The following is a 15,666-nucleotide window of genomic DNA, read 5'->3' on the forward strand; positions in this document are numbered from 1 at the left end:
AACATACCTGCAGTCCATCGATTTGTTTTCTGCTTTTGTGCCCTGCTGTCACCGGAGTCCAGACCCTGCCAGCTTGTACTTGGCAGCTTGTACTGCCATGGCAGCTTCTGACTGGTCTCCCCACTCCCATGATTCTTCTAAAAAACGAAAATCCAGTCATGTTACTCCCTTGCCTAAAACTCCACAGTGGCTTCCCCCTCAGCTGCCAACACCCTGCTGACCCTGTCTGTCCTCATCTCCATTTCTTCTGTTCCTTATTCCTCCGTTCCAGCCACATTGCATGACTGGGTGAAAGCCAGGCTTGTTCCCTCCCACCTCAGCTGATTCTTCTGCTTGCAGTAATCCTTCCTTGAGATTTGCATACCCATCCCCTGGTTGTCTTTCAAATCTGAGCATAAATATCACCCCTGAAGGGGTCTTTCCCATTATGTCTGCTAAATTCAGTAGCTCCCACCACTCCATGGCTCAGTGCCCATCTTTATTCATTTGTGATCTGCCTTCCACCCTTAGACTCAAGCACTGGGAGACAGAGGACGTTGATGTACTCTGCTCTCTCTGCAGCACCTGGAATAGCATCTAGCATAGTAGCCCTCCAGCTGTTTGTTGAGTGAGTGCAAAGATAATCTCCAGTCACCTGGCACATCTAGAGAGCGCTTATTTGCTGAGAGACCAATGTAGACAGGAATGCAGAAGTAATTACCAATGACTCCTACTTTTGAGTAGTGGTAGACTGAAGATACTTGTGTTTTCTCTATAGTAAAATGCTTTGGGGCGGGGGGGGGGGGGTTGCTTTTAGTTTAAATAGAATTCTCAAAATAGGGATGAGGGATGGCTTTATTTAAAACTTTTATTTTAAAGTAAATGTCACTGTAGAAGTTCATTTGAATTTATGTAATTTGGGGGAAAGAAATAGTTCAGCATGTAGGATTCAACATTTCTTATCAGTTGAAGGAAGGGATTTTGTTTTGGGTTTTGTTTTTAATTTTTTTTGGAAAAGTTAATTCAGCTGCAACAAAAGCACATTAAGTGAATTCAACAAGTTGTTTTTTTTTTTTTTTACCAAAGGCCTACTGCATGCCTAGAAATGTTAGTTTTCCCAGATTGTACTGGGCCTGGGAACATCTCCTGTTAATGATAGCATTTGTATTCAGTATCTCCACATTTGTTTCTCTGGGGACTCCTCAGGGAGCTCTCATGGCCAGTCACTGCAGGAGGACAGTGTTCTATGATGACAGCAGGATCCAGGTGGGGGGGGGGGGGGGCTTTTATTCTTAGGATGAGACTAAAAAAAGGGGGTGAGTCCAGATTAACTAGGGTGAGTGTGATGACCCGAGCTCAGAGAGCTCCACCCCATCCAGAATGTCAGATGGGGCTGCCAGTCATTTGAGCCAGGTGTTCTCTGGCTGAGTCTGGCCTGCCCCTGCTGGAGGGAGGGGAAAGCCTGGGGGCAGGGACTGTGGGCTCTTCCACTCCTCCTTCAACCAGAACCCTCTACATGTATCAGCTTTATGTCCCATGTAAGTGACATTTAAAAAAAACAAAAAAAAAAACAAAAGGTTCCATGGCAGGAACAGGCTTTGTCTGAGCCTTGAGTCATCAGTAAATGACCTGGGATGACCTTTCATTTTTTTAACATTCTTTGGTCACTGAAGTGCCTTCCCAGCTTATTCAGAGAGTGGAGCTGTCAGGAGGCACGGACCCTCACTTGTGTCCCTCTTCCTGACACTCTGGTGCTATCAGGGATCAAATGAAGTGCCTAGGGTTTGAAGCCGACTCCGTTCCTAGTCTGGTCCTGTGTCAACCCAGGATCCTAGCCCTTCCTTCCTGCGGCAGCTGAAGCAGGCGGTGCAGACATGCATGCCTGGCCATGACATTCAGGCACTAGCTAGGACTGGCTGGGTAGAGGAACCCCAGACGGTCACTGTGGCCCAGCCCTGTTCTGGAGCTACAGGCTGCCTGGTGGTCTATGGGATCAGCTGTCTCTGGAGGCCGCCAGAGGCGGTAGGATCATTGGTATTGGGACCTGAGAGGGCATGGGGTCTGCAAGCACTGGCATTAAGCCGGCCTGGCTCCAAGTCATTGCTCTGCCATTGGACAGCAGTATGACCTTAGGCAAGTTACTTAACCTCTTTGGCCTGTTTCCTTATTAGTAAATTGGGGAATCTCATAAAATTTTGTCTACCATACATTTGGTGCTGGGATTTGAAGATTTTTCACAAGTTCTCAGCAATTCTGCTTGTACTAGGACCTTATGAATTGCCCTGAGAGGTATAACCAGCATTCCAAGAGGAGATTCTTGTGTTACTGGTGGAAACCAGCCATGAAGTTGAGAGGTGTCTATCCCCTGGGCCTGTGCCACAGTGGACCTGCCTCATGGCCGGGCTAAAGCACATCGGGCCAGTTCTTACAAACGTCTGTAACTCCATGACAAATGTCTAGGAGTTAAGACCACTGCTTCTCTTCCCCATACTTTGCAGATAGTGCCAAGAATGTGGGTTCTGGCCATTAGACCAACTAACACATCTGTCAATCAGAAGTAATTATGGAGTGTCTGCTGTTTACTAGACCTGTCCTTGAGGCTGCAAAGGAGTGGTAACAGAATACTCTAAATCTCCTTTCCCTCAAGAAGATTGTGTCTGGCTGATTACCAGCTGCCCCTACCTCAGCCCATCTATGACTGTACCCAGGTAGTTTAATTTAATAAATAACAACATCATGTAATTGCATTTGGTGTGGGTGAATTGCTTTTTCTAAGATTTGGGTAGTCTTTATTGCTTTTTTTTAACTTAGAATTTAGGATAGTTATCTTATACATATATCCATACATGGTATATATGTGTATGTATACACACACACACACCCCTTGTCCTGAAAATCCTAAGATAGAAATACCTTGACCCCTACCCCTCATGCAGACCAAACACTTCCCTGGGGATGGTGATCTCACAGAGAAGATCGTCCAGCTATCAGCACTGTTCAAGGGGAGGTGGCCTTGTGAAGCGGTAATGATGATGAAGAACCTTCCACAACTTGATGTACTCAACAAGGACCTCTCACAGCTCCCCGGTGCTACCCTGTGGGGTCGCGACAGCTGTCCTGTGAGAGGCCTAGGCAGCATCTGCGTTATTCCAACTGTTTGTGCAGGGAGCAGGGCGCGGACAGCTCGAGTCGCCTGTCAGTGATCATGGAGTCAGGAAGTGGCAGATCTGGGACGTGAACTCGGTTATTTAAGGACTCTGTATCTCTTGTGTTTTCTGTTGTATCGTGATGCTGCCAAGAAGCTGCTGTCACTGAAGGGTCCCTTGCAAAGACTTGTCAGGAATACTGGGCAGGGCATTCCGGATCGGCTCAGTTGATGATTGCTGCATGGTTTGAGGGATCCTAGGATTCCCCCTAATTGTCCTCACTAGTCAGCCTGCCGCTACCACTTCATTTCTTTGAGTTGGGCTCTGGACTCTGGCTGCCCTTCAAGGTAGAGAGAACACGGGGAGGAGCACAGTCATCCCAGAGCACCTGCATGTGTGGATACCTGTATCCCAGAGGCAGAGGCAAAAGGAGGTTCCTGCCCTGGACCTTTACTGAATGGCTTCTCTTTGTCCAGCTCTGTGCCAGGCTCTGGGAATGCACGTCACTGCCCTACGGGCCTCAGGGATGTGTGGGGCAGGCGGAGTGCTATGCCATGGCTCAGTGGCAGTGGCTGACTGTCCTGGGGGTAGTGCAGGCTCCTGGGGGCAGAGCCTTGCGTGAGAGGACACACGTCACACACGAAACAAGGAATAATCTGGGCCAGTTGCCTCATGGACCAAAGGAAGGAGGTCCTAGCATATCTGGGGACCTGGAATGTCTGGCTGAATTTGGGGGTTTGTGAAGAGTTTTGATGGAAGAAAGAGTGGGAGAAATAAGACTTTCTTTGCAGGGCTGAGGCATTTTTGCATAATCCCATGGGTACCAAGGAACTACTGCAGGGTTGGAAAGGGCGGAGGCAGCAGAATCAGATTTAGAAAATGGCTTGGGCTGATTTTTTAGAGAAGGACTGTGAGGAAGACCGGTTATAAGGTGCAAGGCCGCCTGAGAAGTGCTAAGGGCCTGGGATGGTAGGGGCTGGACTCAAAGAAACCTCTTGGAGGTACAATCAGAATTAGCGACTGATTGTTCCTGTGTTGTGAGGGAGTAAGAAACTCAAGAGTGACTCACAGGTTTTTATTTGAGATCTGTCTCCCTTATTTTATAAAGATTTGCGCTCTAAATGCTGAAGATCTCCATAATGGCAAGTTTCAGAATACAGCCAAATCTTGCCAGCTTGGGCTTTACAAACCGGTAAACATCTTTCTTTCTTTCTTTCTTTCTTTCTTTCTTTCTTTCTTTCTTTCTTTCTTTCTTTCTTTCTTTCTTTCTTTCTTTCTTTCTTTCCTTCCTTCTTTTCTTTCTTTTCTTTCTTTCTTTCTTTCTTTCTTTCTTTCTTTCTTTCTTTCTTTCTTTCTTTCTTCTCTGACGTCTCTTTTCCTTTTTCTTAACTTCTGTTCTGAAATTGTTATGGTAATTTTTGTACCTCAAGGAATTGATAAGAGCCTGGTACACACTAGACACTCAATAAATGAATAGTTAAGTAAATGAGATCAGTCATCACAGTTGACCTAGAAGGTCATGTTGTTCATGGTAAAGTGGTAAGTATAGAATGTGACTTCTGTGGTTCTGAAGCAGTTTATGCATTTGTGCTGAACAAATGCTCAATAGTGGAATTCTGCGGAATTTTCAGTAACATGAGTAACACTCTGTCCTGTTCACTGACCACACTGGCCATACCTGATGGTGACAGCAGCAGCCACCCAAGATGGGGTAATGGGCAGGTCACCGTGGAGCTGGTGACATTCCTTTAGGCCTTGGCCTCCCATTTCCCAACCTGCAAATTTCTGGCTGGGTGTGTGTGGGGGGTGGGGGGGTGGGGTGGGGAACGTATATGTGATTCACCCAGGATGCCAGGCATGCCCAGGGGTTCGACTTATTTCTCTGGGCTAATCCAGTTCCCAGCCTGGAGCCTAAGCATACACTGCATTAATCAGACTTGCTGGAATGATCACATGGTCCTCTAGCTGCCTCCCCTGTTAGCTGCCGCTTGTCAGCAGCTGGCGGAGCTGGAGGCTGCAGGCCCCTGTCTGCAGAAAGCCTTTTACTTCAGAATATTGGGGGGGTGTGGAAACCCCGCCTCTTTTTTCTGCACTTTGCACCATCTGACTGACTAAATGGTTGTCCTCCGAACCAAAAAGGCTACCAGACAATCTAAGGAAATTGTCTCTGACTAGGTCATGTTTGCATTTGAAGAATTCAGGTACGTTCTGGGCTTCCTACATCAGTCTGCTGCTGGGTTTTTGTTCTCGCTAGGTTTTTGCTGTGTAATGACAGCTTAGGCTCTAGCTGGTTCTCACCCAAAAAAGGGTTCTTTTCTGCATTTGGTGGGGTCGATCTCGGTTTTGGGGGTGGGAAGCAGAGAGGTGGTGCAGGTCGAGGGTGTTTACTGCATGCACAAGTGCAGCGTGGATAATTGGTTTGATCGTGTGTAAATTTGCTGAGGACCCCACCTTGTGCCTCATTCGAGCTGCTGTGGCTGGTGTAGAGTTATGAATGCAGAATAGCAACTGTTTATCTAGAATGAGTCTCTTGCTATCTTTTGTTTTTCTTCCTTTGTCAAACTCACGGAGTCTAGTGCTCTTTTAAAAAAAATGCTAATCGTAGCAGTGAAGGTGAAAAATTCTGTAAGTCTGCCTGCTTAGTTGAGATTTGATTTTGGCTCTGATTTTTTTCCTCATTGTTAATAGTAATCTTGTGCCTGGGCAGTTTCCTGGGAAGTGCCCTGATGGTGTTTTGTTACAGGGTCCTTCTCTGCTTTCGTTAGCTCTTCAGCTGCTGTAATTATCAATGCTCCAAATTAGTCTTTTGTGAATCTTATTCCTTCTCTTTCCTCCATCTCCTCTCCACGGATCTGTCTCTGGGTATGAATGTGGGAAGGGATGTTCCAACGGAGATAGTTTCTAAGAAATGAAAATAAAGGAGGCGGAATGGGAGGGTGATCTGATCATTCGTGTGCATATTTCCACCTTTTGGAACATATGGAAGAGAGTGTGTATGTGTGTGTCTGCTCCTAACCTCCGGCAGCCTCTCGTTTCTCAAATGGAATTTCGGTATATTTTAGAACAGAGTGTAAATACCATATCGATTGGCAAGGGGGTGATTGTGTGGGGACCTCAGTTCTGTCTCTACAGGCCTTTTTTGTTCCCTCCGAAGAACGGTGCTGCAATAGACATTAAAATGATAATAGAATAACCACCTTTCATTATTTCTAGAAAGAAATTAGAGACCTTTTAAGCAAAATCAAGGGAGTAGATGAGAGGATCCCCAGATCTGCATGAAGAAAAGCAGGCTATAAAGATTGTCCCTCGCCCTTCCTGTAAACTTGGAGCTTTGGATCTAGGAAGTTATCCTTTGTTTAAGAGAGTGTCTCTGCATGATTTCTAATGGACCGGGCTTATGAAAAGGACATTCTTTCCTTGTGGCAGTATGCTCTGGTGACATGGGCCCGTGCCCTTATACAATGACCAGGACTTACTGTTTTATTTTAGCTTGATTAGATAACTAACAGGAATTTGTTTTATGCTTGATGTGTTACAGTAGATAGGTCCATAGAGAGGGAGTTGGGAGTCCCGGGTTCTAATCCCAATTTGAAAATTAGCTTTTCTGATCCGTCTGAGAAAGGAGTTTTGGGGATTGTAGAAAGTAATATAGTTGTGAGGTTCATATCTTATTGTAAGCATTTATTCTAGATGGAGTAAGCCTTAACTAATTGTCTTGAGCAGAGTGTGGAGCTGTTCACCTCCTTTCCCAGTTAGGCAAGAGGGATAAGTATCAACAAGCCTGTTCCCACTTTGGTGAGCTCCTAGCCCACAGACTGGGTCTGATGAGTGGGAAGGGGGTCAGGTTGAAGGCCACTGCAGTGCCGAACAGAGAAAGTGGGGCCAGCTGCAGAAAGTAGACCAGAAAGGGGAAGTCTGTTACCTATGCTTCCAGCTTTCCCTAAGCTGGTCCTCAAGAACTTTGTTGGGAATGATTGCATTTTGTGACTGCTGCATGTGCTGGACAAATCGCTTTCTTCTTTAGTCCTGGGATTTACATGTGTGGAGGCCAAGTGATCATGATGGGCCCACACAGGCACTCTCAGGGAGCTAGCCTGGTCAGTGTAGGTCAGTGTAGGTCAGGGTGGTGCTCAAGCTGTAGCCTTCAGTAGAATCACCTGGAATGTCCAGGAAAGCCCAGATTGCAGGCCCCACTCCCAGAGGCTCAGATCCAGTAGGTCTGGGGTTGGCTTGAGGTTCTGCATTTCTAGCAAGTCCACAGGTGATTCTGATGCTGTAGGTCTGGAGACCAGACTTTCAGAACCATGGGCTTGGAGAAAACCGACAGACTGTCATTATGGAGATGGGAAGTTGGAGGCAAAGGCAAGGGGGTACAGGCAGGAAAGAAATCCAGAGCCAGAAGCTGTAGTTCAAGTTCAGGCAGGTGGACCAGAAGCAACGTGGGAGGTTAAACTATAGCCATGATCACTCACCCCAACAGCCCCTCCTCCTGGGGACGGGTGAGGGTAGGGGCATCGGTTTATAACCCAGGTTCTCCCATGTGTGGCTTGTGGGGACTTGGCAAGTTTCTTGATCTTCTTTTAGTCTCAATTTTCTGTATGAATTTTCTGTAAGAAAGTCTAGAATGCTATTAGAATTAAATGAGATGACATGAACTTACTTTATACATTATATCGTTCTTTCTACATGAGCATACTGGCAGAGGACCCGGGTCAGCGCCATCAGCCTCTGCACACGTGTTCACAGGCCCATGAGTGCACAAACTCCTCCATGCACACACCCCAACCGCGAGAGCACAAGGGCCACATTCATTTTAAAAAGAAGTCTGATTTTAACATGGACAGAGTTCCTTGAGAGCTTCCAGGTCTCCTGGGTTTTTAACTTTGTCTCCCTTTGTGCCTAAAACTGTTTGACACACAGTAAGGCCTTAATAGGTAAGCAGTTGACAGAGTTTGTTTTCAGGGGATTTAATAAGGGAGGAAAAACAAGCAAGCTAGCTTGGTGCAGGCCTGATATTGGTACCAGGGTGCCCGTTGAGTGGGCTACTTCAGAAGAGCATGTCGAAAAGCTGACAGCTGACCTCTTGAGAAAAATGTGAAGTGTCCTCAGCACACCCCAGTTGCGGGAGTGCCGGAGAACGCCGATCACATTTCATAAGGAATCTCTGCAGATGATCTCACTCTAGAACGTGCTGACGATTGTAATGATTTGCCGGGGCCAAACCCACACAGTTGCAGAATCCTGAGAGCTTGAGTAGTTGGGCCAGCATTTTCCAGACAGCTAGGGTATTTATTTTGCCTGCCATTGACTTCAGGACTGTATTGTTCTAGCACCAGGCAAGCTATTCTGCTGGCTGTTGTGGTAGACCCACTTCACCTCTGTTTTTACCTTTTCAAAAAAACTTCTTACATGAGAAGTGTACTGAATTCATAGTTTAGTAAACATTTAGTTACTCCATACCTCAGAGGCTGCCTTCTGAGCACCCCTGGAGACAGCTTCATGGGACACTGTGTGGTTTTCCTTCCCCTTCTAGACCCAGAATGGTGACTACATTCCCTGCCATCCCCAGAATCAACATTTTTAAATGTGATTTTTGGCTCTATGATCTCACAAGGGAGAATGGAACCCAAATCAGAATCCACTGTTTCTCAGGATTCCTGATACTTATTCTGATTTATTTCTAGAAGGAATGTGGCATACCAACTCCAAGATCTAAAATCCACAGTTGGAATGTGTCAGTCACATGAAAATGAGAAGTCACTACTCCGAGTCTGTTTTATTTTATTTTTAAATAAAATTGAGGTTCAAACTCCAGCTAGTTCTTTCTTTATTCAGATTTACATTTACTCTTGGGAAAAGTTTTAACTTTCCTTTCTCTTTCACTGGATTATGGAAATAAGTCAAAATGAGTGGTATGAGGGAAGACCTGAAGTTTGGAAGCCAGGACAGCCCACCCAATGTCGAGCCCACCCAGTGTCGAGCCCCTTGCATTTCCTGAGCCCTGTGGTCCCTTGAAGAGAGAGGTGTTTAGGTACAGTGACTGTCACACTGCAGTGAGCAAGCTTGCTTGCTCATCAATAGGAGATGGGGGATGGGGAAGGCACAAGACTGGATAGTTGTGGCCCACGCACCACTAGTTGCTTAGCCCATGGTTACCCCAAGCCACATACCATCAATGACGACAGGAGCTCAGGGATACAGATGACCCCAAAATGTATACCTCCCACCCCAGCCTTTCCCCAGACTGGTCCCATGTCTTCAGCTGCCTGGTTGGCGTTGCTGTCTGGAAGTCTACCAGGCATCTCAAACTTAGCACATCTCACACTGTTCCCCAGTTCTTTCCTAAGCCATTCCTTCCTCACGTGTCCACAGCCTGGCCTTCCTTTTGGCTGCTCAGCCATCCCTGACTCCTTTCTTTCTCCTACGCTCCATGTCTGAGCCATCAAGGGGAGTTCTGTCAGCTGTACCTCAAAGTATGCCCAGAGTCCCACCATTTCCCAGCATCTCCATGCCACCAGCCTGGTCCATGCTGACACCATCTCGTATCCAACTCAGCGCAGTGGCCTTGTAACCGGCCTCCCAGCATCCTGTCTGCCTTGTCTTCCTGCTCCCGGTTCTTCACTTGTTTCTCTTCTTAAAATGTCAGGGCAAGTTTTATTAGTCCTGTGCTCAGAACCTTCCAATGGCTTCCCGCCTGCCTGCACATGCCCCAGCTCTTGGGGAATCTTGAAAGGGTCTGCTCAGCCTGGCCCTGCTGCTGCCACCATATTCCATCTCCAACAGAGTCCTGTGTCCTTCACGCCCGCCCTCTGTCACACTGGCCTCGTACTGTTCTTGAGCACACCAGGCATCCCCTCCCCCGGCCTCTGCCTCCAGATGCCCACGTGGTTTGCTTCCTCATTTCCTGGCTCTTTGCTCAGCTGTGGCCCTGACCTCTCTTGGGGTATTCCCTTTCCCCCTGACTCTGCTTTATTTTTTCATCAGATCACATACTGCCGTCTATATACTGTGGATTTGAATTTTATACCTGTTTATTGTTTGTCTTCCTTTAGCAGAATGTAAGTGCTACGAGGTGGGGTTTTAAAAATATATTTTTGGGGGAGTCTGGGTGCCTCATTGGTTGGGTGTCTGCCTTTGGCTAAGGTCATGATCCCGGGGTCCTGGGATCGAGTCCCACATCAGGCCCCCTGCAGGGAGTCTGCTTCTGCCTCTCTGTGTATCTCTCATGAATAAGATATTTTTTAAAAATAAAAGTAAAAATCTACTTTTGTTTGTTACTGTATCCCTAGTACCTTGCCCATGGTAGGTGTCTAATAAATACTTGTTAAATGAATGAAAGAAATGAGAGCAGACACTTAGAGGGGTTGGGTAAGTTGCCTGAAGTCACCTGGTGAGGAGGTCTATTCAGTTTCAGTTCGGTTCATCTTCCAGATGCTCTGTGCCTGGAATGCCATCCTGTGCACTGACCTCTTGTCTTTGAGCTGCCACACCTTCCTGAGTCTCTCCTGCAGGCCTGGAGCCTGTTGTAGTGTCTGGCTCCTGCGCACCTCCATGTCTGTGGCAAAGGGGAGAACAGAAGGAGAATAGAGGATCCCTCACCTAGGGTGGAATAGACCGACCCCTTGTCCTGCCTCCCTTGGCTCTCCTGCCCATCTCTCTCTGGTGCTTCCTGCAGGGTAATCATACAGCGGTGTTTCTTTCACACTGTTCTGCCCTGCAGTTTGCACTCTTGGGAGTCAGCATATCTCAGTCATCACTACCAACTGTTAGGAGTGATTGGTAAATGCCCACAAGATTGATATAGTAGGCATTAAAAGATTTTTAATTACTTAAATCACAATCCCTAAGAGGAGCTTATGATCACGCTATCTGTGGCCACCCAGCATCTGTTAGAATGCACAACCGTGTGGGTCTTCAGTAGGTGGTAGCCAGAGCACTGGTTGGAAGAAGTGGCAGAGTTCAGGAGAGAAATGGAGAGCAGGAGAGGGGAAGGACAGATAGATTGCAATGACTTGACGGTTTTGACTGGTGTTTGACTAGCCACAAGCAAAATGTTATTTTGGGAAATAATTTAGCTGTAAGGATGGCAAAGCAGACATATTTAAAAATATCAATCTATCCTCCATTATTAAATAAGTGTTACATTTACTGTGGAGTTTTGCTCAGAGAGAGGTAGTGTGGTGGATCTGGAACCCAGAGGCTTGGTTTCAGTTTGTATAATATAAACTTAAAAACTGTGACCTTGGGCAAGTCACTTTATTTCTCTAGGCCTTGGTTACTTCATGTATAGGAAAGGGGCTACTTTGAGGATAATATATAGGAAAGAAGGTGTATAAATGGCCAAATTTTGCTATAATGTTTGTATGTTATATTTTGGAATCAGTAGAAGCTTAATCAGTTAACATTTAACTGGCTCAGATGTTATTTTTTTAAACAGTCCTGATTTCCATTCCCCATTTCTTTTTCTTTTTTTTAAGATTTTATTTATTAATTCATGATAGACACAGAGAGAGAGAGAGAGAGAGAGGCAGAGACACAGGCAGAGGGAGAAGCAGGCTCCACGCAGGGAGCCCGAAGCGAGACTCGATCCCAGGACTCCAGGATCATGCCCTGGGCCAAAGGCAGGCGCTAAACCACTGAGCCACCCAGGGATCCCCCCATTCCCCATTTCTTATTGCTTAGCATAGTCATAACCTCTTACGTTAAACAACAGCAGAATAACACTGAGAGGAAAGAATTTAACTGGACTCATTTCCCCCAAGGAATGCGCCCTGGAAAAGGATACAAACCTGGATTTGGAGGATTCTTGCCGGCTACTTAGGATACTTGCAAAAGGATCTCCCAACTGTGTGGGTTCTAAACACTCTATGTATGTCTTTTGGAAGGAGGAAGGGCCTTTTTGCAGTTAGGGTAACCATTCACTGAAAAAACACTGCCTAAACACTTACTAAATATAAACTGTAGTGGAAACTGCAAATATATGTAATCTTTAGACCTTCCTGCAGAAATTTACTGTCCTGAAAAGGTGCTGAACCAACACCAGAAGTATGGGGTGAGGTAGCCAAAGACAAATAAACACTGAAAAGTAAAATAAATTCCTTAGGGACCCTGATGAGGCATGTGGGCAGGAGGAGGATGCGGTTTTGCTATATGGAGAGTTGAGGGGGACCTTCAGGAGGAGGTAGCTCTTGAGTGAGTCCGAAGAGAAGTGCAGGGTCTGGATGAAAATAAGGGAAGGGCGTGGAGAAGTGGAGGGGCAGAGATGTAGGAGTGGATATACTGTGCGCTCCCAGCCACACTTTGGCTGGTGAAACCTAAGGACGGGAGATTTTTCTCCTCAGCATAACAAGTCAGCTTTGTCTTTTCCTCATGACTGGGGACTTCTCTGCCCTGAAGTTCACTACTTGGCGGACCTTCAGGGTGTATGTGACATTCATAGGAAGCGGTGCTGGCACCTTTGTCTCTCCACTAGTCTTGCTACCTTGAGCAAGTTCCTTCGGCCCTTGTGCTCTGGTTTGCCTGTCTGTAAAATAGGGGGCCCACCTACCAGAGTTATGGTGTTGATTAAAGTGCATTACTGACGTGAAGCATCAGACAGGGTGCCCTAGTAGAAACTCAATAAATTAATTCCTTTAACTTCCCTTAAGTAGCAAAGCAGACCCTTATCCTGGACTAGAAACTGTACAGGAGCCAGGAAAGAGGCCTGGAGCACCTCTAAACTAACCCCCTCCTTGAGAGTGCAGACTCAGAGTGCCAGGAATTAGGCTTTGGAAGATAACCCTGGTTGTTGAAATGTTTATGCCACAGCGAACCAACCATGATGTGACTCATCAGCTATGTGCTTGGACCCAGGCTTGGTCCACATGCAGACTCCTTGGTCTGAGAGATTAATTCGTCCCTTGCAGTTGACAGACTGAGACTCTGGTACTTTCTGTCTAATTAGGATAGCATGGCCAGAGCCCACTCCCAGTGTGGACATTCCCCTAGTACCTGTATACTCTGTCCATAGCCTAGTATGTATTATTTTGCAGCCCTCTGTGCTGTATCTCTTTATTTCTAGAGCCTGCTGTAAGAAATAAATGTCTGTTGAGTTAATATGGGCTGTATTGGACAGGTATGATGTGTGAGGGCTCTTCCATCGGGTGGGGAGGCCTAGGTGAATTACAAACAAGAACACAGTGGTGAGCACCTTTCCAACAAGAAGGTGCTGTTGCACATATGACGGGATTCGTTGGGTGGAGGGTTCTGTTCTCTTGGACATCAGGAGAAGCTCCTGAAAATCCTCAAGTTGAGGATTTTGTGTGATGGTTCTCAACTGGGAGGGCCCATCAAGATCTAAACACGGGCCCAGGCTGCACCTAAGCCTCACTGAGTCCAGATATCCCGACATGGAACCTCAATGTGTGCACCATGTGTGGCTCTGCCGGTGATTCTGATGCACACTCCCAGTTAGAGTTTGCAGGAAGAGCTTGAACTTGGGCATCTGTAAACCCTCAGATCTAGTGATAATTGTGTTACATTGAATAAGTCACTTACCTTCACTGGGATTTAGTCCCCCCCCCAAAAAAAAATAGAAATAATATTTTGTTTACAGAGAGGTAGTTCAGAGAGAATAAGACGATGGCCATATGGGTGGGAGCTTTGGAAGGTGGAGAGTACAGGACACAGAAACATGCTGTTACATATGCATTAGAACTCATGAATCCAGGTGTGTTCAGTGTATGCACCTAGCGCAGACTATAGCATTCAATCTGAACTAGACTCCTGCTGGATCACGGTCTTTCTTGGGTTTGGGAACTGCATAGCTGTCAGGAATTCATTCTGGACTTGTTTACAAGTGAGGGGAATGTTTTCACTCCAGCCAGTTCAGAGCCTGTGGAATGCCAGGTTTGATCTTGCTGTGCATTCTTTGCCACTAGCCTCCCTCTATCTTCATCAGCACAAGTGATGGAAAAGAAAAAGATAACCTGGGTTTCCTTGCAGAGCCCTGGAGAAAACATGGAACCTTGGAGCTCCTCCATCTTCGAAGATCACCTCTTGGCCACTGGTGTGCAGGCCACATACCAGGAGTGCCAGGAAAGAACCAGGAGCAGGATGGTTGGCATCCCCTCCAGGGCTCCCTCCCAAGCATTCACAAGTTGTGCTCTGGTCTCCATCTTTCACTGGATGCACAAGTTCAGAAGCCATGTATTAGGTCAAGATAGAGCCCTCTTGAGGGAGATGAGGAAATGGTAAGACTGTGTGGTTAGAATCTTTTATGATGATCAGGACATCAAGACTCTCATTTAAAGAAGTGTTTGTACTCACTGAGGAAATTCCTTTTCCTGGAGAGAGGATGTTTCCATAGTCAGAAACTTGGAGCCCTTCCAAAGTCGTAGAGTGAAGACTGCATGCTTTTATTATTCTCCAGCTTATTGAAGAGTGAGGGATGTAGAGATCCCAAGGTAGACGATGGTAGACACATTTTGCCTCAGGTGATAACGTTGTTTGTTTTCCTGGTGTTGGTTAGGACGTTCATGATAATCAGATCCCTGATATAAACCAAGTGAGGATCAACTCATCTCAGCCCTGACTGAAGACTTCAGTACAGCTTGCTTCAAGACTGATGGAGACTGAGAGGAATATGTCCTCCTACTTTGGGGATCAGGTTATTCTAGAACTCTGTCCATTGCCAGCCCCGCTCCTCTTATCTTCTGCGTATGGAGCCCTCCATGGTCTGACTGCATGCTCTCTTAAAGCTCAGCTCCCAGGAACCTTCCTTCTGCCTCAGGGAACGTTCCAGCTTGGCCATGGATCTGCACACACCACCTTGCTTCCTCTTCACAAAGCCTTTTTGTCTGCCCATGAAGTCCTTCGAAACTCAGCATGCACACTTCCTTTTCTGAGCTCTTTATCCACAGAAATTTTTCTAAACTCCTGTAACAGCATTCGGCCCATCATATGTAATCTGATATTTAATCTTTCTCAGTCTTATTTTCTCAACTAGAGCAAGGGTTACTTGAAGGCAGAAAGAATGTTGGATCCAGTGCATCCCACCTGTCCCTGGAGCAGAGCTGGGTGCATCGTGCCTTCTCTGCACCTTTTATTCACTTTTATTATTACCTTTTTCTTTAACCTCCTGTCATACACCAGTCATGGTTAAAGATCCTGGAAGGGGAAATGGCGGGAAAGAGGACAGTTGCTGCCTTTTTGATGTCTGTTCACTTTGTAGCATGAAAGTGTGATTAGGATTTGGAAAGAATTACTGAGTCCAGTGAGCAGTGCTTTCGAATGGGCAGAATTGGTCCAGGCAGTAGATCAGCAGGAAGGCCTAAAAGCACTGGGTGGTAGATTTTCAAAACTGTAGGGATTTACACGAGGCTTTGAGCTATTAAAAATGCATGTGATGCTTAAAATGCCCTTACGTATTTAAATGAAATGTTTCTGACTCGTCCTGATTCCTATACAAGATCACACGCATGTACTGCTGGCCGCCCAGATGTTGCCCCTCATTTTCGCAGCAGGCCTGTGGGCTGGGTGTTCCCATTACTGGTCCCCTCAG

General features: G+C 46.5%; 1 protein-coding gene across 2 annotated transcripts in view; it reads left to right on the forward strand.

The window, feature by feature from the left end:
* Positions 1-5,111: 5,111 nt before the first annotated feature.
* Positions 5,112-15,666, forward strand: part of EVL (Enah/Vasp-like) — a 108,984-nt gene continuing 98,429 nt past the window's right edge. Inside the window, exon 1 of one of the 2 annotated variants that reach the window (XM_038545709.1) lies at positions 5,112-5,326. In XM_038545709.1, the coding sequence (XP_038401637.1) occupies positions 5,304-5,326 (23 nt within the window). In that variant the 5' untranslated portion in view covers positions 5,112-5,303. The remainder of the gene's footprint in view (positions 5,327-15,666) is intronic. The other variant, XM_038545707.1, reaches the window with a different exon arrangement.

Source organism: Canis lupus, chromosome 8, assembly GCF_011100685.1.
Source record: "Canis lupus familiaris isolate Mischka breed German Shepherd chromosome 8, alternate assembly UU_Cfam_GSD_1.0, whole genome shotgun sequence".
Lineage (NCBI taxonomy): Eukaryota > Metazoa > Chordata > Mammalia > Carnivora > Canidae > Canis > Canis lupus.